Source organism: Heloderma suspectum, chromosome 2 (assembly GCF_057233095.1).
Source record: "Heloderma suspectum isolate Gila_16-S chromosome 2, 16-S_ref, whole genome shotgun sequence".
Lineage (NCBI taxonomy): Eukaryota > Metazoa > Chordata > Lepidosauria > Squamata > Helodermatidae > Heloderma > Heloderma suspectum.
The window spans coordinates 330566875-330592708 of NC_139459.1; the positions used below are offsets into that span (position 1 = coordinate 330566875).

Here is a 25834-nt window from a genome sequence, read left to right on the forward strand (position 1 = left end):
AGGTACTCATCTTTGAGGCTCATCAAAGCCTTCTGTGAAATAGGTGTTGAGAACTTTAAAAGAATACTTTGGTGTGTTTTTTTTAAACTCAGTGCCCATCACTGCCTTATACTTAAGTCCTTGGATAAGTTACTTTCCTTTTAGTCACCAGTTTGCTTTCTCTGAAATGGGTAGTTTGTAACTGGCCATGTCCATATGCCAGCCATTTTTTTAGCCTTTTAATATATGAATTTGTATATATCCATAGCAATGAACACAAACAAAATGGATATATTTGAAAATACAACTTTTTAGCAATTATACATTAAAAAAAAGGTAAAGGTGTCCCCAACCAGTCGTGTCTGACTCTAGGGTGCGGTGCTCATCCCTGTTTCTAAGCTGAAGAGCCAGCGCTGTCTGAAGACGCTTCCGTGGTCATGTGGCCAGCATGACTGAACACCGAGGTGCACGGAACGCTGTTACCTTTCCCGCCGAAAGGTACCTATTTATCTACTTGCAATTTCTTGCTTTCGAACTGCTAGGTTGGCAGAAGCTGGGACAGAAGACGGGAACTCACTCCGTCATGCAGCACTCGGGTCTTGAACTGCTGACCTGCCGACCTTCCAGTCTGCAGTTCAGCGTCGTAACCACTAAGCCACATAGGCTTCAACAAAAGTGGGCCAGATATCTAAATAAGTACCCATTTAAAGGTGGGGTTCTATGACATTAATTTGTGAATGGACAAGGCCATCCTGCTGCAGCCATTTTGTGAGAGTACCGACCACACACTCTCAAAATTCCAAATGTGTCTACTTGCCAAAAAAGTTTGGGTACCCCCTAAACCTATTGGAGTGAAATTCAATTCATACTAATCAAGGCAAGAAGAGAACAAAGTGTACAAGTACTGTTTTATGTTCAGTATTTTGGCACATACAATGTTGTTGTTGTTCAGTCGTGTCCGACTCTTCGTGACCCCATGGACCATAGCACGCCAGGCCTTCCTGTCCTGCGCTCTTTCCCGGAGCATGCTCAAGTTCATATTCATTGCATCCGTGATGCTATCTAGCCATCTCATCCTCTGCCGTCCCCTTCTCCTTTTGCCTTCAGTCTTTCCCAGCATCAGGGTCTTTTCCAGGGAGTTTTCTCTTCGCATTAGGTGGCCAAAATATTGGAGCTTCAGCTTCATTATCTGTCCTTCCAATGAGCACTCAGGGTTGATTTCCTTTAGGATGGACTGATTTGACCTCCTTGCAGTCCAGGGCACTCGTAAGAGTCTTCTCCAGCACCACAGTTCGAAAGCATCAATTCTTCGGCGCTCAGCCTTCCTTATAGTCCAGCTCTCACAGCCATACATTACTACTGGGAAAACCATAGCTTTGATTAGACGGATCTTTGTCGGCAAGGTGATGTCTCTGCTTCTTACTATGCTGTCTAGGTTGGCCATAGCTTTCCTCCCAAGGAGCAAGCGTCTTTTAATTTCATGGCTACAGTCACCGTCTGCGGTGATCTTGGAGCCCAAGAAAGTAAAATCTGTCACTGCTTCCATTTCTTCCCCTTCTATATGCCAGGAAGTGATGGAGCCAGATGCCATGATCTTCGTTTTTTTAATGTTGAGTTTCAAACCAGCTTTTGCACTCTCCTCTTTCACCCTCAACAAGAGGCTCTTGAGATCCTCTTTGCTTTCTGCCATTAGGGTGGTATCGTCTGCATATCGGAGGTTGTTGATAATTCTCCCGGCAATCTTAATTCCGACCTCTGATTCATCCAACCCGGCATTTCTCATGATGTACTCTGCATATAAGTTAAATAAGCAGGGTGACAATATGCAGCCTTGTCGTACTCCTTTCCCAATTTTGAACCAATCGGTTGTTCCATCTCTGGTTCTTACTGTTGCTTCTTGACCCTCGTACAGGTTTCTCAGGAGACAGGTAAGGTGGTCTGGTACTCCCATCACTTTAAGAATTTGCTACAGTTTGTTGTGATCCACACAATCAAAGGCTTTAGCGTAGTCAATGAAGCAGAAATAGACGTTTTTCTGGAATTCTCTTGCTTTCTCCATGATGCAGCGAATGTTGGCGATTTGATCTCTAGTTCCTCTGCCTCTTCTAAACCCAGCTTGTACTTCTGGTAGTTCTCGGTTCGCATACTGCTGAAGCCTAGCTTGTAGGATTTTGAGCATCACCTTGCTGGCATGTGAAATGAGCGCAATTGTGCGGTAGTTTGAACACTCTTTGGCGTTGCCCTTCTTTGGAATTGGAATGTAAACTGACCTTTTCCAGTCTTGTGGCCACTGTTGAGTGTGGCACATACAATACTTCAGCAATAATATTAATTATAGATTATCCAGTAAATTGACCAACAATAACCATAGCATTTTATCAGATACCACTAACTACTAATTTATGAGTACAAAGAGAAAGTTCTTGCAGTCCAGAGCCATCAGTATCTTAAATAAAACCGTTCATATATGACAACTCAACAGAAAAGCAAACCTTTGTAATGTACATGTACATGGCACATACCTTTTTATTCCATAACATGGCCTCCAGTGTAATTCTGGCAGATCTTGCGGTTCATAGTCACTAAGAGTTCTTAGCCTCTGATTAGTAAGTGATGGGTACATTTTTCAAGCCCTTCTCACATCCCTTCTTTATTATATTGGAATGGCTATCCAAATGGTGATTCTTTATTAAATGATGTACTATTTTAAAATAACTAAGTAGTTAGTTGAAGTATCTTTACTGAAACAAATCCAACACTGAAGTGCAAAATGCTTCTGGGGACGTGCCAGAGTATTTCTTGCAACAGCTAAAGAATTGCATAGAGCCTTTCTAAAAAGAAATTAAATCACCCATTACTAGAACTAGAGATTAAAATCCAGCTGCTGGAATTTGGAGTTGGTGAACTACTGTTTGAGGAATCGAGAAGTATTTATATGAAACTGGCTGAAGCTTCTAATGGTAATTTGCTAAATTATATAATTAACTCAACGCCTTTTGGTAGTCAGCCACTACATGTGCCTGTCTGGCATTAGCTTGAAAGGCTGAGGGCCCCTTTTGTGAAGAAACAGAGGAACTACAGATTTTATTTTGGCAACTATATCACAACAGATGGAGGATTTAGAGTTCCGGATATCACATAAAACCCAACACGCTTTTCAGAAACTATTTTTACACTAATTGCAATCTGAAGTACAAGAAGCAGGTAAAAGTGATTTTCCTGCTTGTATGCAGTCTATTCTACTTGCTGTCAAAGACCGTTATCAGTGGGATAAGATTGTGCCTGTCTGCCCTAACACTGTGGTGCTACATAGCCCAACATTGCATCTGTGCAAGGGACACAGTAGGTGCACCTGCATTTTGGCAAGGTCCTACATTACTCAAGTACTCAAAGTATACATCATCAAAGGTATGCGGAAGTTACTATGTTGGCCAGTTTCCTATCCCCAATATCATGATCAGGAGCTCACTGTGACCTGTTGCAAAGCTACACACCACAAAACTGAGTTTTAATTCAAAGAATGTGTTCCCCCACCCATCCACATACTGCCCTTCCCCATGAAGACAGACAATCCTCTGATAGACACCACCATCCATGTACAGTCCCCAACACATACCACCTCATCCCATGAATTCTTCTCCCCCCTCAACAGATGCTACTCACTCAGCAGATAGTGGCAGCTTCCACAGACAACAGATGGCATACACTGACCACAAAGATAAACTATGCACGACATAAACTCCACCAAACCTTATCCAAGGAAGGAAACGTGCAAGAGGAGATGTACACTGTCTGCATAACAGGAAACGTTAGGGAAATGTCAATCTGATACCTTGGGACAAGACTCAGAAGAAGTAAAAGTATGAGCCCTTACTGACTGCACAATTATCTCCTCACACCAACCCCCAAATTACATTTACACTTAAAGCCTATGTTAATATGATTCTACCAAAATTGAATTTGACTAGAATAACTTCAAGGCTACAGACACTGCATCAAAAGGACTAACAGACTGAGGTTTACACTCACCATTAAGGGCAGAACTACATTTCATAAAGTATCATGTATCCTGCCACAACTTCAAGAAAACATTTAACTGCATCTTGTTGCAAAACTGTCTGAACATCTTAGCTGCCACAGCAGCCTATAATAAAGTTACCATATGAACTGATACAACCTGAGAGCTATATACAGTTCACTACTGAACTGGTCCGCTGGCATGTAAAACCAGTTTAATCCCACTGAAATGTCCATTATTTGAAACCAACGATTTGTGGAATGATCTGCCTGTGTCAAACAAAAGTTTAACATGAAATACTGGCTGAAGATTAAAATAAATTCTTTCATGCAATGAGTAGTTCATCTTTTGCACAAAACACTGCAGAGCAACATAGGTAGATACTGTGCCAAATACTAATTTAAAACAATAATATTCTGTCAGAACTCTGGGTTGTAAATAGCCACTGACCTGCTCAATTCCACTAAGTATTAGCTCCAGGTAACTATGAAGGGCAGTGTTAGAGAAGTTGGTACTTTCTCCTCTTAGGTCAGAAACTACTAATATGGGGATATTTAGGCAGAGGAGTTAATAAAAATTATTTGTGGCATAGTAAGCTTTGTGAACCTATTCAGTGATATGGCTTTTCTGGAAAACAAGTTAATTAGGTTAATTTGCATAGGAAAATTTTCAGTTTGCATTGGAAAATGTTCTGATGCCCTAGAGCAAGAGTGAGCAACTTGTGGTCCTCCAGAGGTTTTGGCCTACAGCTCCCATCATCCCTCACCATTGGCTATGGTGGCTAGAGCTGATGGGAGTTGTAGGCCAAAACATCTGGAGGGCCACAAGTTGCCCACCTCTGCCCAGAGATGTCCGTTGTGTGGGACTCCAGCCCTTGTAGGACCTGCCGGATTTCCGCGCCGCCCCCGGCCCGGCTTGCCCTTGCGAGCCGAGCCAGGGGTCTGCCCCCGAAATCCGGGAACTTGCCCTGGTTTTCTGTTTTCCCACTGAACCCAGAATGTGCGCACGTTGGAGGAGGGGGGCCATTCTCGCCGCTGAAGCAGCACAACATTCCCTCTCTCCCTGCCGGTGGCTGGGAATAAGGTAACATTGTACAGCAGCGCAGTGGCAGAACAGCAGGAGGGGAACACTCTTCTTCCACACTTCCACCACCATGGCAGCGTGCAACCATCATCACTATCTCTGTGCTGGGGTCAACCCTGGCAAAGAGAGAGGGACGATGGTTGCATGGTGACGGTGGCAGTGCAGCAACTGGAGGGTGAGAGGTGAGTGCCATGGTGCTCCCCTCCTACGCTCCCACTGCCACTGTGCTGTGCAACCATTGTTCCTCTCTCTCTACTCATCTATTTCAACCACTCATCTATTTCAATAGAAATCAATTCTCTTCCACCAAGTTTGTTGAGGCACCCTCAGTTTTGCTGTTATTATTTATTAGTTCCATTTTACTCTGAGACATAAATATATTTCAGTGACATATATGTATTCTCTAACATATTTGCTAAGAATAATCACCTGAAAAACATCGATTACAACTCTGAAACTGCCAAGCTTGCCTAATACTGTATTTGCAATTGGCATAGATTAATTTTTATTAATAAACTTATGAAATGGAAAATTTTCCACCCCACACATCACTGGTCCTTTTTTGCAAGGCTGTATTAACAATAATTAAAGAACTCCCAGTCAAAGTCAACACAGCATTAAAACAGCTGTGCTTTTAACTCCATAGTTATAGCTTCAAAACAGTAATATTTGCTTCCAGGAAACTAATTAAGAAATAGTATAGTTGTAATTCACCCAATACACACTGCAGTTTTGAAATTCTCTCTTCAAGGAAGGATGCAATATTAGATAGTTCATGAACAAAGAATTTTAGAAAATATATCTTTAGCCTACTCAATTACTTCTTATTTGCCACATTCAGGCATATTAAAAGCACTTCTTTGCGTAATTGGCACCAAGAAGAAATAGTTACCAGTGGCCTTCAATCTACCATACCTAGACTGAACAGATGGCAATACAAATTCAGCATACAATATATCAACTACAACATATTGCAAGCTAGCCCTATGAAGAACATTACTATTTAGCTGGTATACAAAGTGCAGTAGAAAATTTTTCTTGTTTGGCTATAAAACACCCCTGTACAATATGCTACTCTTAATTCCACTCTACAGACAGAACTGAGGACAGGAATATTATTTATTTATTGTTTATACCGCCCAACAGCCAAAGCTGTCTGGGCGGTTCACAAAATTAAAATCACAAAAATACAACAGAAAATACAATATAAAATAAAATAGATTAAAACTACAGAATAAAAATACAACCAGAGTAAAACCTAGTGCAGATATTTAAAACGCAATAGCAGATTTAAGACAGCAGAGCTAAAAAAACTGGAATGCTACAAATGCCTAGGAAAATAAAAGGTGCTAAAAATAGTACAACGTAGGCGCCAGGCAAATCTCTCTAGGGAGTTGGTTCCACACTCAGGGTGTGCCACAACAAAAAAGACCCTCTTCTTGGAAGCCACCCGCCTCACTTCCTTTGGCAGGGGGTCCTGGAGAAGGAGTGCTGAAGATGACCTTAGGGTCCAGGCAGGTACATATGAGAGGAGGCGATCCTTTAGATAACCTGGCCCAAAGCTGTTTAGGGCTTTGAATGTTAATACCAGCACTTTGAATCAGGTCTGGAGTACCGGCATAATATGATCTCATTGGCCAGTCCCCGTTAACAATCTCACTGCCCTGTTTTGGACCAGCTGCCGTTTCCAGACCGTTTTCAAAGGCAGCCCCACGTATAATGCATTGAAGTAATCCAGATGAGAGGTTATCAGAGCATGGATAACTGTAGCTAGGCTATCTCTGTCTAGATAAGGGCGTAGTTGGTATATCAGCCTAAGCTGATAAAAAGTGCTCCATGCCACTGAGTTCACCTGTGCTTCAAGTGACAGTACTCAGTCCAAGAGCACCCCCAAACTATGAACCTGAACCTTTAGGGGGAGTGCAATCCACTCCAGAACAAGTTGAACATCACCTAGCAGGGCAGACGTAACATCCACTAACAGTACCTCTGTCTTGTCTGGATTGAGTCTCAGTTTATTGGCCCTCATCCAGTCGATACCCTGCCCAGGCACTGATTCAGAACAGCCACTGCCTCACCTGGGTTTGATGAAAAAGAGAGGTAGAGTGGGATTGAGGCAGGTCATTGGAGCTCCCTTATATGAGCTCCACTGACCTGCCCTGTTCCAGAAACAAGCATTTCCAGTTGCCCCACAAGCACTAAAACTTCCTTCTGCAAGCTTGTGGACAGGAATTGGCGGGGCCTTAAGGGAATCAGTGGAGCATTCAGTGCCCCATTGGATTCCAACCACACACTGTAAAGTTACAGCACAATCTTACTCCATATTTACTCAGAAGTAAGATCCACCAAGTTCAATGGGGCTTACCCCCAAGGAATTATACACAGGATTGCAGTCTAACCTACTTTATGCCCCTCCTAGTCCAGTGCCAACTCCGCTGTGCAGGTGAATATGTGGAGAGCCTTTCATGTAGGCACATGCATGTATGCAAGATCTGTGGAGTAGGATACTAATATGAATAGAACAGAATGTCTCTGATGCCCTCCTAAAGCAAAACATGAGGCATCTTTTTCTGAGTTTCCTTCCCAAACCAGATTGGGAGGATGGGAAAGTGGGGTATCAATATTGGGATAAAATTGGATTAATGAGGGTCCTAGTAGGCCTGCAACCACTCAGGACTTGGGTAGCTGTGGTACGTGCCGAGAAAGCTCCATCTATCTTAGCCCTTCTTGGAATACTGCATCTCCTTTTCAGGTGTCCTATGAAAAGTCCTCCCACAAAGTTTGAGAAACGAAGCTGTAGATTGGTAATGACAAATGGGTCACTTATTCTTCAAAGAACCTGAAGTCTACGGAGATTAGTAAGCAGTTTCAGATATTCAAAGTTTATTATTTTCAAAGCATTTAACATATACTAAGTGCTCAAGATAAGGTCTTCCCAAAGCCTACAATATTTGCTGGAACAAAATTTTGTTGGTTAAAAAAAGAGTTGGAAAAATTTAGAAATATGTTGTGTGTGTTTTTTAAAAAACTGGATACCTCATAGTCTATCATTTAAAAGTGATTCTTAAGAATCTTTTGGTAAACGCAAAGTACTATATGAATAATTCAAAGACAGTCTCTCTTTTGTACCAGGTTCCTAATATTCCATAGAGAACATAGCCAGAGAACTATAATGTTCAAAGCAACATGAACATGCTTAGAAAAACATTACTGCTTACCAGCAAAAATACCATTAGAAGTGGTAAAATATGCAAGTGTGTGCGTACGGGCATACAAGTCAAAAAGACTGAACAAGGAAGAAAGCCAAAATGAAACAAAGTTCTTCCTTGTTTAGACAAATCTTAAATCATCAGAGGCAACAGGCTGGACTCTTTTCCCAATTAATCATCTGTATTCACATTTAGGTGAACATAAGAATATAAGAAGAGCCATGCTGGATCAAACCAAGGGTCCATCTAGTCCAGCATTCTGTTCACACAGTGGCTAACCAGCTGTTGACAGGGAACTCACAAGCAGGACAGGAGCGCAGCAGCACCCTCCCACCCATGTTCCCCAGTAACTGGTCTACATACGATCACTACCTCTGACACTAGAGGAAGAACATAGCCATCAGGATTAGTAGCCATTGATAGCCTTCTCCTCCAGGAATTTGTCTTTTAAAGCCATCCAATTGCTGCCCATCACTACGTCTTGTGGTAGCAAATTCCATAGTTTAACTATGCGCTGTGTGAAGAAATACTTAAAATGTCTCCCTATCCACATTCTCCACACCATGCTTAATTTTGTACACCTCCATCATGTCTCCCCTTAATTGCTTTTTTCCCAAGCTAAACAATCCCAGCTGCTGTAACCTTCCCTCATAGGGGAGTTACCCCAGTCCTCTACAATATCCTTTTTTAGGTGTGGTGACCAGAATTGTACACAGTATTCCAAGTGTGGTCACACCATAGAGTTGTAGAAGGGCAGTATGATATTGACAGTTTTATTCTCCAATAAAACTGCCAATTTTATTTGGGGGAGGTGTGTACTCTGAGACTATCAATGTGGCAAGTTTTGCACAAAAGAAAACAACTTCAAGGCAATAATGCCTTTGAGGCATTATTTCTGCTGTGATCATTTTTAGCACCGTCTTTATTACTGTAAATTATATTATTGATTATTGCTGTCTCATTGTGTTTTAAGGCACCCAGGGAAATGGTATAGAAAGCTTTACAATAAAGTAAAGATTTTTAAAGCCTTTAAGCTATTTATGTTACCTTCCATCAGCAGGTTAGATTTAATTAACACAGACCTGTGTGTTTTAGCATCACCTGCCATATTACAAATGTCTTTGGACTACAAGCTGCCCCAAAGGATGGTCTAAAGCAGGGGTGTGGGCTCACAAGCCCAGGGGTCAAATCTTGCACTCCTGGGGTCCAAATCTGGCTCTCTAGGGTTACCCAGATGGCCATGGCCCTTCCACTGTTCCAATGGTTAAATGCCTCTCTTAAGATTTAGTTACTGGCAGCAAGAGCTTTAAGCTAAAATATGCTGGTATTTTTAGTCTTACCCCTTTTGCCCTACCCACCTCTCTCTCCCCCTCCCCTGAGATTCTCCAAAATGGAAGGGGCCTATAAGAACATCGAGTCCAACCCTCTGCTCAATGCAGGAATCCAAGTCAGAGCATCCCTGTCAAGTCGCTGTCCAGCTTCTTCTTGAATGCTTCCAGTGTGAGAGAGCCCTCTACCTCCCTTGGTAATTGGTCCCTCTGTCATATTGCTCTAAGAGTCAGGAAGTTTTTCCTGATGTTCAGCTGGAATCTGGCTTCCTGTAACTTCAGCCCATTATTCCATGTCCTGCACTCTGGGATGATTGAGAAGAGATCCTGGCCTTCCTCTCTGTGACAACCTTTCCAGTACTTGAAGAGCGCTATCATATCTCCCCTCAGTCTTCTCTTCTCAAGGTTAAACATGCCCAGTTCTTTCAGTGTCCCTTCATAGGGCTTTGTTTCCGGTCCCCTGATCATCTTTGTTGCCCTCCTCTGCACCTTCTCCAGTTTGTCTGCGTCTTTCTTAAAGTGTGGTGCCCAGAACTTTCTTAAAGTGTGGTGCCCAGATCAGGCCTAAGTAGTGCTGAATCAAGGGGAACTAGTACTTCATGGGATTTGGAAGCTATAGTTCTATGAATGCAGCCCAAAGTAGCATTTGCCTTTTTTGCAGCCACATCACATAGTTGGCTCATATTCAGCTTGTGATCGACAACAATTCCAAGATCCTTCTCACTTGTAGTATTGTTGAGCCGAGTATCCCCCATCTTGTAACTGTGCATTTGGTTTCTTTTTCCTAGGTGCAGAACTTGGCATTTATCCCTATTACATGTCATTCTGTTGCTTTCTGCCCAGCGCTGCAGCCTATCAAGATCACTTTGAATTTTGTTTCTGTCTTCCAGGGTTTTAGCTATCCCACCCAGTTTTGTGTCATCTGCAAAACTGATAAGCATTCCCTGCACCTCCTCTTCCAAGTCATTAATAAAAATGTTGAAGAGCATTGGGCCCAGGACTGAGCCCTGCGGTACGCCACTCATTACCTCTCCCCAGTTTGAGAAGATCCTATTGATAAGCACTCTTTGAGTCCGATTCTGTAGCCAACTGTGGATCCACCTCATAGTTGTTTCATCTAGCCCACTTTTAGCTAGTTTGCAAATCAGGATATGATGGGGCACTTTGTCAAAAGCTTTGCTGAAGTCAAGGTATGTTTTATGTCATAAAACAATGTGAATAATTTGTACAAATTATTGCCCAATACGCTGGTGAGGGGCAGGAACCACAAATCTAGATAGCAATGGAAAATTGGTGGGATGCATAATGGGTATGTATGTAGAAGTATGTGATTGACGCCGAGCAAAGGGCTGGATGTGTCTGGTCTCAGAAGCTAAGCAGGGTCAGCCCTGGTTAGTACTTGGATGGGAGACTGCCTGGGAATCAGGCTTCCTGCACTGAGCGGGGGGTTGGACACGATGGTCTTGCAGGCCCCTTCCAATCCTATGACTCTATGATTATGGCAGGTAGCAGTTCACAAGCTATAGATGATTGCTCCCACACAGAGAAACTACCAAATGCCAATATACAGAACCATAAACAATGGCACTTTTCTTTCTTTTTTCATTCATTAGTGGTATTTTTCCCTACATTACTTATATAGGTAAGCTTTCTAGGGTAGTATATTAGTGTAATCAATACTCCACCTGTTGCATAATGCTAAGACAACCTCAAGAGATCCTCTTAATACCAGTAGCAGAGATACTCTTCAATGCTTCCACTAATAAAATCCTGTCAGCACTACATTAAATTGCTACTACCAGTTGTACACCATCCATATTATAATAATGGTAAAAATAGTTGCATAAGGGGCTTGGTACTGAGGCAACAATCAAGTTCTACCAAGTGCTTGATGCTGGCAGTATCATCAGGTTCTAGCATCAGTACTATAAAAACAATTATTTTTATAGCAGTCCTGCAAAAAATTGCCAAGCTGTGCAAACAATAAGTTATTTTTAAAACTTTAATTGTGGAGAAGGTGGTAAACCATTGGAAGAACAACTGAAAAGCTCCTTTAACTTCACTTGATATATTTTTAAATAAATGAGTGTTTACCACTCCTATACATAGCATTCAACATAATCATCAGTTAATACCAACACATCCAAATCACAGTTCACAGAAAGCTTTCTACCACCAGGCTAATTACTTCTAACAAGAAATGTTTTGTTTTGTTTTCCACTACAGAGAAGCCCACCATGCAATGAATATAAACCCTGACACATTTGTTGTACTTCCAAAATCTTAAAAGTTTTTTCTGAAGTTATCTCTATCTTGTACAAGACCTGGAAACCACCAGCAGAATAATTTTCCCCTCCCGGCAGCCCCCTCTGCTCCCCAAATATGCTCCAGAGGGTTTGGGGACTCTCTCGAGCAGATTTGGTTGGTGTGCGGGGAGCTTCAGGAGTGAGGAGAGCAAGGGAATGACACTGAATTTAAGTCCGCATTACTGCAATTGTATAAGTTGTGCCAAATGACACTGTATTAGACACTTCTGCTCTGACAGTGTGGAAGTGGACTTAATGCAGGTAATGTATACTCAACTTTAAGGCTACAACACACACTAAAAAGACACCTTGATTGAAATAACAGAAATGTAAAGAATATTCCTGGTTTTTACATGTAAAAGGTAAATCAGGTAACTCTAGAGTTTTATTTTCATCACGGGAATGCCACTCAAGTAACTTGGTTCTTTTTAAAAAACTACTAGAAACATGTAAGTATGCCCTTTTTATAATTTAACATGGGTATGTATTCCAATGCACAATTCATATTTGCAGAATTCATGTGTACTGTATTTAAAATAATGCCATATGCACCATCAGCTTTAAAGATCACAAAGAAGGATAATAAAAAATTGCCAGGCTTAATCCTGATTTCACCTCACCCCTAATGATTAAAAAGTGGTTCAGCACTTACCATAATGTGATTGAAATGCCTGTGGTTTTACGACCTGATTACAGTGGTTACACATCACCAAATAGAAATCATCATGAGCTGGGCAAAGACCAAATATTGGCATATCTAAAATAAAAAGACAAAGGATATGTCTCACAGCTGATCACAATAACTGTATAATTTATGTAAGAGAACCATACGATGTCAGACCAGTGAATCATTGAGGCCAAATTTCAAAAGCAGCGTGTGGGGGTGGTGAAATGAACATGCAATACCTATGGAATGAAATATTACAAAAAATGTATTATCTTCAGAATAAATAATAAGATGGCTTATTATTCATCAGTATCTACATGTAGTTGGATATAGAATGATTTTACATCACCTTAAACAGAATATCACTATCTTTAAACACATAAATATAGAAATAATGTATACAGAAATAGCTCAGGTTTGAGCATAGTTTTTTTACATTAAGTTTTAAATTGCATGCAAGTAGGAGAAAGTATTAAAACTTTTCTAAGTCTGTAATCCTGTGCACTCTTACATGGGGATTTAACTGCCAATGAATACTGCAGGACTTACTTCCTAGAAAACATGCACAAGATCAGGCTGCACGTATTTTAAAGGCATAGATTTTACTAGGCAGTGTTATATATCTAATAGTTTTATTTAACAGCATATTATATTCAAGCCATCTGGTACAAAGATCCACCACACTTGTAAAGTGGAGCGAGAGAGAACTGAACAGGAAACTTGGGTGTGCATTCCAGGATAAATAAATGGGCATTCCATACCTCCATATAGGCTTCCTTTTTTTTCTTTTTCTTTTTTTTTGAATTTTCAGAAAATACAAGTGAGATAAAAAAAAACCTTTAGGATTTTTAGTGGAATCTGAATATAGTATATACAAAGGACACTTTAAAGTTGAATGGTATTTTATATCCCACATTATAAACAAAAGTAATATGCTGAAATTTCACCATCACATAGCTTCTAAGAAAAACTATGCAGACACTGTTTATATACTAAAAGATACTTAAGACTAATAACATTCTTTTGTATATTTTGTGATTAAGAGAGTAATCCTATCATTCCGAGACAGCATCTGAGGGGTCATAGGAAGCAGCGGATCTCCCTCTCCAAGGCCAGAGACAGTGTTCTGATCTCAGAGGAGGAGATCCACCGCTGGATCTCCCCACCCACCCCAAGCCCCTGCAGCCACCACAGAAAGCTCTGCAGCAGCTCCCTTTCCTAGGTCATGATTCCAACCTTGGAAGGGAAGAAATGGATGTGTTGGGGGGTGGCCAGTGGGTGGGGAGGGGAAAGGACATGGATCGGCTGGATACAATAGCCTCTCAGCCCCTGTCCCACCTGGTAGATAGGTGGGACAAATAGGCTCAGAGATCTGTCTAACAAAAAATGCTCATCTAGATGACAGAGAAGCAACCCCCCGCCCGCTCCGCCGCAAAACTGGCAAGAGCTAGCGTGCCTTTGGATGGCAGGAAATCAGAGCCCTCTGTCATTTGAGCTAAATGCCCATTGGATTCTTATCTAAGTAAAGATATAAATATCTGGGACAAAATTAACTGGGTAGTATATTTAACATTATTATGCTTAGTATTTCTATATATTAACATGCAATTATGAATATACCTTCATATGGCCTGATTCAGAAGTAATGGGAAACCGTGGGTAAAATCCAACATACGTCCTGCTTAAAGGAGACCCAATGAAAAGAACGACTTAGAATAATTTAAGTCCCATTTATTTCAAATAGGTCTACTCTAAGTACGATTTATATTGGATTTTACCTCATGTTTTCTTGTCATGTGAACAAGCCACTCTTTTGCACCTGCTTCAGATTTTAAACAAATCAGTCTTTGCCTTAGACCTGGTTTGCATGTAATGGCAGCAAATTGTGGGTTATTTAACCCACATTTGATGTGGCACTTCCATGCTGCATAATCAAACTCTAATCGGAGGTTGATTTGTGACATGCAATTCTGGACATTATAGGCTAATCGTGGGTTAAACAACTGACCTACAACTTCTTAGGTTAACTATTGGTTGTTTAACCCACAATTAACTATAGTTTCCGGGTTCATATGTCATGAATCAACCTCCAATCAGGCTGACTGGAAGCTGATTATGTAAAGTGGAAGCTGGGCATGCACTGCAGCAAATAATGGATTAATTAACCCATGATTTAATTAACCCACAATTTGCCACTGTTACATTCGAACAGGACCGTAGGGTCGTATCTCTGGGAACTATGGTTTGTTTAAGTACTACTTAGTGAACAAACCAAGATCTGAAACCACAGTTTGATTCTAGTTTGATCTCACTAGAGCTTAAACAAACCACAGTTCTGAGTTGTAACATCACAGAGAACCACGATTTGTTTGAACTTGGAACTGACTCCTTCCAACCTCAAGGAGATAGGAGAGATGAGCACATGAGCCTGAGGCTTGCTGTGGCTCATTCATGGAGTAGGAAACCATGGCATCCCATTACATCTGAAACACACCTATACATTCAGGGCACAGGCTACATTGGCACTGAACATGCAAGTCAACTTCTGCATCATCCACTTAATCTGGATATCTAGCAACATTCAGTAATTAAAATAGTTTTAAGAGTACACAATGGACAGTTAAATCATCTCACTTCTTTAGCAGCAAGACAGCCTATGCAGTAAGGGACAATCATTCTCAGTTTTGTAACAAGCTTAAAGCACAGGTACATTCTATGACAGAATGGCATCTAGAATCACTGTTGTCTGGGCAAAGAACAAACAAAACACACAGTCAACAAGCCAGGAGGATGGCATAATCTCCAACTTTATCTGTATTTAATGGGTAGAGTACTACTTTCTCACTCAGCAAATTGATTGCTGATGTGATGAATCTGCTACTGAATACTCCAACCGAAGTTTACAGTCAGAATTTCAGTCACTCCGTATCCAACAAGAAGAGCATTCCCCCTGTTAGCTCTCGTTTGAATTACCACTACTGTATTTGTGTAGGGAACAAGATTCTGTGAATGAGTCACCATTATAAAATTACTTTTAAAATTAAAAACCTCCCTCGTGCAGTTCAGGAGGCAGAAAATGTGACGTCTTTTAAACGCCTCCTGAAAACACAGTTGTTCACCCAGGCTTTCCCTGGGCTGTAATTAAATTAAACATGCCGCTCCATTTCACTGCTCCTTGTGTTGCTTTTGTTGTAACTGGTTCTTAATATTGTTCTTAATATTGTATTTTAAAGGTGTAATCCTATGCGCATCTATGCGAATCTTAACTAATTCTCATTTAACACAGTTTTGCACTCTAATTTGCAGTTTACAAGCACAAACACTGGAGGAAATTTTGGAAACATTTCGGTATTTTATTACTTAGTGCTTGGGATCCATTTTTAACCTTGATGAGTCACTGTAACTAAATGAAATTACTTGAATGAAGAAACACACTTGTTTCTGTGACTAATATACACCCTGTAAGAGCCTAATATCGAGTCCCAAAAGAGATCACAGGGTTCCTTGTCAAAAATTTTACAATACAAAGAAAGGCTGCTAATAGTAGATTTACTAAGAACATACACAATTGCCAAAAAGAATTGCCAGTTTGATCTAGTAAAGGAGTAAAAGCAAAATTTAAGTCAGGATTCTTGTGGTGCGATTAAAAGGATTCATATTCTCATCCTTCACAATACATAACTTCTATTTTGAATGAAACCAAACCAACTCCATAGTCTACTAAAAAGGTCTGCCCTATGTAGCACTGTAACTGTCCTTCTGGCCTACTCTGCAAAAACCAATCCAAACAATAAGCAGCGTTTGTATTTCATGTGTTTCTGTTGCATTATCCTTCCAATTCTTAATAAAACACAAAAATGCAAAATTCTTGGTCCCCAATGAGCAAGAATTACAAAATACAAAACCTTTTGGTTTAAATGTGGAACTATGTTACTCATCAGTGCGTAATGCCGAAAGGAACTTTGGCATTCTAATCCTATTATCAACAGTTGGCAGTGGCACATTGTATCACTATCACTCCAGTAGTAATTCTTTAGTAACATTCCACAAAGAGAGATTTACTCATGCACAATCATTTTAAAACAAATTCATAAGAAATGTCCAGCCATTAAATTTTTTTAATCCCAAACCACTATTTTTGTCCCTCTCTCTCTCTCTCTCTGCATCAAATGCCACAGGTGACACACTTCCTATATCCTGAAACATCCTGCTCCTTCTACTCAATCAAATAACACGAGCTGTTTGTTCCTGCTGCTTTCTGCTATAAGGGAGACCACCATCATTAGCAGAGCTGATAAAAGAAGAAAAACTCTCCCAGGCTAATTGCCAGCCTGAGCCAGCTGTGTCTGCTCTCCTGGGACAGCTCTTATCTGCCAGGACCCAACATGGGGCTACTTAGCCCAAGAGCAACAGAGAAAGTTGGCTAGGACATTATTCAGGTAAATGAGATCTATGCTCCACCCGCTTTTCACAGCTCCCATTCGAGTAACCAGAGCTGCAAAAAGGGGGTGGTGGGTAGATCGCCCTTAAAAGCACCCGCTGGAGACACAGGGAGGGAGTGGAATGGAAGCAGGGCAACCCCCAAGTGTTAGTGCAACACTTAAAACCCTAAGGATCACCTTGCTAAGGGGGTGATCTTGTCCCCTTTTCCCCACCTGTCAAATCAGCCTATATGTATTATTATTATTATTAAAATTTCTATACTGCCTAATAGCCAAAGTTCTCTGAGTGGTTTACAAAAATAGTAGTCCCATTTTGTCAATTACTTTGTGTTTCATACTGCAGTTTGATCCCTTTGACAACTGAAACACACAAGGCAATAGACAAGGCAAGTCTATGTATTTTTGAAGTCTATGTATTTTTGACAGCAACAAGTGTGTACTTGTGCAACTGTGAAAACCTGACAAAAAAAATAATAATGAAGACATTTGTGCAAATTCCCAGGGCAGTATAGATATAGATATATATCAGCCCCTTTTGTGCAAATGTCAGGGGCTGGGGGGAAAAAAACCATGGGAACCAGTGACAGCCCCTCCAAAGTGCTATTTGGGCACCATGGGGGACGGGGTTGTCACTGGTGAGAGAGGCTTGAGGCAGTTCGGCAGCGATCAAGAAGAGCGACAGGGCTTTGAATGGACTGGGTGTCCTGGGTTCAGACGACACACCAACCAGTGCATGGTGGATTGCACAACCCCTAGAACAAGCTGTGAGTTGTCAGGGTGGCTTCTTGAGGAAAAACAAGCCACCCTGAGGGAAGTGGTCTAGGTTTGGACAACATGACAACCCACTGTGGCTTGTTACCCACAATGGGTGGTAGTGTCATGCGAAATCAGTCACAGTCCCTTATTATCAGGGCAGTTTAGCGTGACGTGCAAACTTGCTCTATAAGGAGCTCTCTTACTGAAAATATATACAACTATATGGTTGCTTTAAATATTTATGCCATATACACAGCAGATTTCATGAGTTGCTGGTAGAAGCTTAGCATACGTTTATTCCTTATACTTATCAGTAGCTTTTCCAAGATGCTCAAGACAATGTACAATACAAGATTATACTAATACAAAATTAAAATGCATACAAATTAGTTGAAAATGGAATAAAACAGAATGCAGCAATAACAATCACTATTTTTCCCTTAAAATTTAAATAATGTAAGGGAAATGTTTGCTATTGATTTACAAGTGTTCCAAGCAAAATAATTTCCAAAGTAAATCTTGCCTTTGTTTGAATATTTAAAACATACCAAGTACATTTTATTAAATGTTATCCCTAGTCAAACTTTTCAGATTAACTTCTCTGGCTAATGGAAAAAACATTTTTGGATGTTTATATAGCAATAAAATTACAAATAAAATGGAAAAAACCACCCTTTCCTAGCTGCTTACATACAGTGCAGTCCTATACGCACTTACCTGGAAGTATGTCCAATTGAACTTAATGAAGCTTATTTCTGAGTAGACATGTATAGGAGTGCACTGTAAATGAAATAAAAATGAGAACAAGGATTCCGAAGCAGAAAGAAACCAGATAACTGGAAAAGGAAAAGAGACAAATGATCCTAAGAGTAAGAGGATCAAATAAAGCTGTGGCAATAAGACACTCTAAGAACATTCTCCTTAGTTGCTACAGTGAAAGCACAGTGCTTATTACCAACACTGCTAGATGAATACATTTGCCCATCAACACATGTTCTCTGGGTGGTGGGAACAGAGAAGAGCGGTAGGAAGGCGCTCACCCCACTTCTTAGGGCTACATGCCTTTTGCGGGAGGTAAGGACATATTAGATAAGAAGTGATGGATTAAAATTTAAGTTTCAGCTAAAATACATAGATGTTTTAAGAAGAATCTAGTTTAAAATGACAAAGAGTCTTGTGGCACCTTAAAGACTAACAGATGTACTGTGGCATAAGCTTTTGTATACTATAGTCCACTATCAGATGCTTCAAGTATTATCCTCAGTTGCACATATATGTTACACACACACCGGTGGGTGGATGGGTGGGTATTGCAATCAATGAAGTCAGAGGGAAATGAAATACAAGAAGTAGGGACAGAAACAATTCTATTACATCTTTATTAATGTAACACTTCATGCACTGGACGAAGCGGACTCTAGTCCATTAAACCTTACGCCATAATAGATGTGTTAGTCTTTTAAGGTGCCACAGGACTCATCATTGTTTTTGCCACAACACAGACTAACACAGCTAACCCTCCCAAACTTTTAAAATGAGAACTGAAATTAGTGCAAACATATAATCTCTTAAAACTGAATTTATGACCCTCTCATGAACTTTTGAAAGGCTGCTTTTCTTGCTAAAGAAAACCATGGGGGAGGGGACACACCTCTCCATCAATTATCACACAGCACAATTCTTAATGTACTTACACTTATGGCTTTATATTGGAGATGAAGGATTAACAAGTCATCACAAGTATAGGAATCCAGGTGATGCCATCCTGTATCTCACCAAGGTTATCTATTGAGCCGATATGGAAGATCTTCTATTCCTATTTTATGCCCAACTATGTAGCTGTGCAATATGTTCATGATAATTATGAAATTGTTATGACTCTACAAACTAGATAGCATGGACATAGGAAGCTGCCTTATACTGAGTCAGACCATTGGCCCATTTAGCCTAGTTTTATTGAAGCTGACTGGCAGCAACTCTCCAGAATTTCAGGCAGGATTTTTTCCAGCCCTACCTGGATATGCCAGGAATTGAGTCAGGGGCTTTCTCTGCGTCCTGCCACTAAGCTACAGCCCCCACCCCTTATTGTGCTACTTTCCATTTGACAGAGAAACCATTTTGTGCAGTAACTACAATCCTTTGCTTCTGGAAAGTTATAGACACTTGTTACAGCCCAAACTTATACATGCTTATGGAGAAGCAAGTTCCACTTTTTTCACTGGGACTTGTTTCTAGGAACTGTACAGGAGCCTTAGCCTTCAACCATGCGATTTTGCTTAGCTTCCTGGTAGATGTACATAAAATGTCTACAAAGCATACGTAATCCTACAGTACAAAAAGCACAGGGGCTTCATGACCAAAGGTTTTCAATTGTACTTCTCAGGATATGATAGTCTATCAATGAATATAGGTGACTTCTCAGGTTTGCATTTGGAAGTCTTAAAAAGATGCTCATCTTTGAAGTGGAATTTCTCAGAATACCACTACATGTAGTTATCGCACAGGGCTAGCAATCTCAGACAACAGGGAAGTTCTTCTTTCACCCTCACAAAGATGCTCCAAGGCAAACTCAAGAAAGAAAGGGAGACAAACATTCCCTGTTGCATGGCTGCCAGAAAAGAAATTAACAGGAAGACAGTCATTCTACCCCTTAGCTTATGCACAGAGTGAGACAGCATGCTAGCTAGAGGGAGCAAGCTTTCTCTGTTCTTATCAGAATTATAGAACCTTCCACTCTGTGAGACTGCCAGAAGGCATAAGAGAAAAGCTAAATATTGCCATTTCCAAATTTTAAGAGGTGTGAGTGGAGTTATCTGTACTTACTGTATTACTACCAGCATATCAATATTCCATGATAGGTTAGACTTTGCACTAGCTATTGTACCTCTTCCCTGCTGTCTGAAACCGCTGCTCTTGTATGATAGCAGCATGTGTCAGCATTCCATGAAATATCACTTCAAAAAGGAGCATCGGGAATGCAACACAGCACTACTCCTTTTTCAGCATGTCCCTGAGGCAGCAAATGAATAGGCTTCTTAATAACAAGCTATTAATGCCTTGTAAAGTTGGTTATTATCCACATATTTTGCTTCATAAACAAACTGGGTGACTGATAAACCAACAAAACCTTTTTGCGGACTTTCCTGCCCCTTAAAAATTTCAAGCAATTATATTCAAAACAAAAACACAAACAAACAATACACTTCTATTATAAAATCACAGACCTTCGCAGTACTGAGTTGCATCATATGAAGGAATTTTTTTAAAGTTATGCAAGCTAACTATGAGAGGTTAATTTCCTACACTTAATTCAGAGGCTGTTCACTACTTATATATGATTAAAAAGAAACATCAGAATGGAAATAATTGATGACAGAGGATAGAAATATAAAGTCAACTGGGCAATATGAGCTAGTAGGCACTAGTGTATTTTAAAAGACAACCCCCCAAAAAAGATCAAAGCCAAATAATGCTGCTTTATTCAAACCTGTATTTAGCTGTATTCACCCCTCTATTCAGTTCCTCCCTGGGCACATCTGCTTACTTTCCTGTACTTGCATCAACTCCACACACAGGCAATTTTAAGAAGCTCTCTGAAGATAATCCTTCTGATATATTTTGAAAACACCCCCTTTTACATAAATACACAGAGGGAAGGGGAACACTGAAATAAAAGGGTTCCACTAAATTTGCTGTTGAAGTTGTCACTAGAATCATCTGACAGACTTGGTGGAGGTTCCCATTCAGTCTATTTCTTCTGGACAGGACAGCTTGGTCACTATCTGCATCTAACATCTTTGCACAGTACCCCAGAGTATTAAGTACTTCAAGCACCATAGTCATAGTACTATTGGTGCCCTTGACACAGTAGGAAAAGGGAAACTACCGGAAGGCTTGATGAGTTCTAGTTATGTCACTGTTCAGTCTGTTATTTGAGTTCCAGGCAAGAAGATACACATCTTGGGATACTATGTCTATTAAACAAAGAGCCACCAATTATCATGCTCCATCTCTCTTATTCTCTGAACTATGGTGGCACATTTCTTCCCTTTGTGGAGGAATTAAAAAAAATAACATTCCCATTCAACAATGCCTGAAAAAAAGTTTCTCATCTACAGTTGCACGGCCTGCATTTGCTAGATAATGCCAGGTAAAATCCATGCCCTCTTTTTGAGCTTCTCTGCATGTCTTGAACCACGCACTGTCACAAGAACATTGCCTGACTATGTCCATGAAATCATCATTCTCCTTTGGCAGTTGCAGCTCATCACACACTGAGACAGATGCCCCTTCAGACCAGCAAAGGGATTCCAGCTTTGCACAGGCTGGAATGGCCCTTAATTTGATACAGCGAAGCCTTCAAGCAAACTTATGCAGCTGTCAGATCTGGGCACATTGTACCAGTCCTGTCTGACTGAAGGCATGCCCGTTGGCAACCCTAGACCCTGCAACAGCACATCTCTGTAGCTCTGTAAGGGAGGGATCTGTCCGCTCCATTCCCCTCAGAAGATGCTGCCCCACAGCAGGGGGGAAGGGGCAGGCATATAACAGTGTCCCTTGGCCTACTAATCTCCCATAGCTTCAGAATGTGTGGATTCCAAAGCTATGAGCTGGTTAGGTAAGTCTACTGCTACTGGCTGAAGTTGTTACTGCAGGCTTCAACCACATGGACACATTAAAATGTATTAATGTGTCTTAAAAACAAAATAACCCTGACACTCCTAGTATCCTCTTAAGCATGCGAAGTTTCAGGTGTCAAAGTTGTGTCTAGATCTTGGCATGATGGCACAGATGGACAGACTGACACATATCCTCTTTCATTATTATAGATACCACACTTCTAGAAGTGTATCTTATTTTTAAAGTTTGGAACTCTTCCATGAAAAATGTTGCATCAGCATGATACCCCATACAGACTGGACTGTTCACAAACACATTTGTCTTGCAATACACATTTATACAAAGTCAGCATGGGCTACAGTATTTAAATTCATATCTTTAGTTCACGTCTGCATAAACAGTAGCGCAGCCTACAAGGTTTTTTTTCCTAACAATAACCACGGCAGTCAAACTTGTTTGGCTAGTCCTATCAAACCCTGCTCCACAAGGCAACATTTCACATGCCTCACATTTCCAAGTTACTCACAGAGTCTTAGTCCTATGGAGCTGGACACTTTAGGACAGGTTCTTCAGATATCCCAGAGAAAATGTTTTATGATCTTCACCATGAAGCCTCAATATCCTCTCACATTATTTTGCTAAAGCTAAAATTACTGACATTACTCCCAGGCCATGTGATAACGAAAGCTTCCCACTGTCCCTAAGATCAGTGCAGATCAATGATATCAGCCTTGCCCAACCTGGTGCCCTCCAGATGTTTTGGACTACAACTCCTAGGATTCCTACCATTGGCCATACTGGCTGGGGCTGATGGGAGTGGCGGTCCAAAACACCCAAAGGGCACCAGGTTGGAAAAGACTGACTGATATAATCACTGAAAGTGTTTGGATCCCTCTCTTCCTTCTCTCAGCCACAATCACAGCAAAACTAGGAGCAGGCCTTTGGCTCAAGTGCTTCCTTCGTATCTCTAGTTGGTTCTAGATCCAGGAAAATGAGCATCCAAATAATTAGGGGATTTACAGATTTGGATATTACCATCTGCATATAGTAAGAGGTGTGGAGGAAAAGCAAGGAGTAAACATGTAAACCTGAAGGCCACTTCCAATTTCATGGAGGTGAGGAAGAAGCAAGAGTAACATTAGAAATGGTCTTAAAAGTGCTAGTTTAACCTTTAAAGCCCTAAACAGCTTAAGGCCCAAGTTACCTGAAGGAGTGTCTCCTCCCATACCCACCTACCTGGACCCTAAGGGCCAAAGCTCTCCTTTATGGGCCATGAACTAATGTGGTGAAGCAGGTAGCTACAAGAGAAAAAGGGCCTTTTTCAGTGGTGATGCCCCATCTGTTTAAGATGGTGCCCCATCTGTTAATGCCTTAAGAAGCATTGCTAATAACAAGGCAGCAGGAGATGACAGTATCCCAGCTGAACTGTTTAAAATCTTGCAAGATGATGCTGTCAAGGTGATGCATGCCATATGCCAGCAAATTTGGAGAACACAAGAATGGCCAACAGATTGGAAAAAATCAACTTATATCCCCATACCAAAAAAGGGAAGCACCAAAAAATGTTCAAACTATCGAACAGTGGCACTTATTTCACATGCCAGTAAGGTAATGCTCAAGATCTTGCAAGGTAGACTCCAGCAATTCGTGGAACGAGGAAGAGCTGAGGAACCTTCTGACGAAGGTGAAAGAAGAAAGTGCAAAAGCTGGGTTGCAGTTAAACCTCAAAAAAATGAAGATTATGGCAACCAGCTTGATTAATAACTGGCAAATAGAGGGAGAAAACGTGGAGGCAGTGACAGACTTTGCTTTCTAGGCGCAAAGATTACTGCAGACGTTGACTGCAGCCAGGAAATCAGAAGACGTTTACTTCTTAGGAGGATAGCAATGACAAATCTTGATAAAATAGTGAAGAGCAGAGATTTCACACTGACAACAAAGGTCCGCATAGTTAAAGCAATGGTATTCCCCATAGTAACCTATGGCTGCGAGAGCTGGACCATAAGGAAGGCTGAGTGAAGGAAGATAGATGCTTTTGAACTGTGGTGCTGGAGGAAAATTCTGAGAGTGCCTTGGACTGCAAGAAGATCAAACCAATCCATATTCCAGGAAATAAAGCCAGACTGCTCACTTGAGGGAAGGATATTAAAGGCAAAACAGAAGTACTTTGGTCACATAATGAGAAGACAGGATACCCTGGAGAAGATGCTGATGCTAGGGAAAGTGGAAGGCCAAAGAAAGAGGGGCCGACCAAGGGCAAGATGGATGGATGATATTCTGGAGGTGACAGACTCGAGCTTGGGGGAGCTGGGGGTGGTGACGGCCGACAGGAAGCTCTGGCGTGGGCTGGTCCATGAAGTCATGAAGAGTCGGAAGCGACTGACCGAATAAACAACAAAAGCCCCATCTGTGGAATTCCCTCTGCAGAGAGGCTCACTCAGCATCTACATTATGATCTTTTCAGTGTCAGATGAAGAACTTTCTATTCTCCCAGGCATTTTAAGAATTGTGTGCTTTTAGATCTTTGCACTGTTTTATTTTTTGTGCTGGCTTTATTATGTGCTGCATCGTTTTCACCTCTTGGTGATGGTTTTATTTTGTGCTGTCTTATTATCATTGTTTTATTGCGATTTTGTAGTTTATGTTTTTAATTTGCCTTAACAAATTAACTTTTGTTACTGGGTGGTCCAGAAGTGTAATAAATAAATACGAATATGCAGCATGCAAGAGGCATTTCCTTTCAGACACGTCTATGGACTCAGCCACAGCTCTAACAATACCATGAAATATACCAGCCAAGATTTTACACTGACATAACAGGGGCAGGAATCTGACTTTTTTTCATCAGTGCTACAGCTCTTTTAGAACCATTATCAAATGTAATAAAACTAAGCTTAAGAAGCAACTTTTTCACATGCTAAACCTACATTTGAACAACATCTCAGGAACAAAACTATTGAAAGCAAGAACATTGTTTTTAATTGACTTGCATCATGTGTGTCCTTTGTGCCATGTGTGCGCTGTATGTATGTTTCATGCTCCATCACAAGATAATCAAATTCATGCTCAAGGCCCAAGAAGGTCTAGTCTTTATTGATGTACTGTACTGGCAAAAATCCATGAGAAAACTTTAAATGCTCTTCTGCATAATGAACCAATGAGGAAGAAATAACAGATTGTTTTTACAATGTCAGTAAAAAGTGAAATAAATTAATATTTCTTGACAGCTGCCTTTCAGAATCATTTTGATTGTACCTGGACAGCAGAGATTGTTTTATCTGGAAAGCAGATACATTTTCTGATTTCTGAAGTGCTAGAATAAAAATGAAAACTTGTAACCTCCTACTTTTTAGAAGGCTTCTTGACTTGTAAATCAAATAAATATAAATGTGTAATTGACTTACAAAAAAACAAATAGAATATGTA

The 25834-nt window shown here is 40.8% G+C and overlaps 1 protein-coding gene across 6 annotated transcripts in view; it reads right to left on the reverse strand.

Moving 5' to 3' along the window:
• Positions 1 to 25834, reverse strand: part of ATXN7 (ataxin 7) — a 151847-nt gene that overhangs the window by 58445 nt on the left and 67568 nt on the right. For 5 of the 6 annotated variants that reach the window (XM_084840471.1, XM_084840470.1, XM_084840472.1 and 2 more), the window contains one exon: positions 12576 to 12680. The exons of the other annotated variant lie outside the window; for it this stretch is intronic. In XM_084840471.1, the coding sequence (XP_084696597.1) occupies positions 12576 to 12680 (105 nt within the window). The remainder of the gene's footprint in view (positions 1 to 12575; positions 12681 to 25834) is intronic. 6 annotated transcript variants of the gene reach the window in all.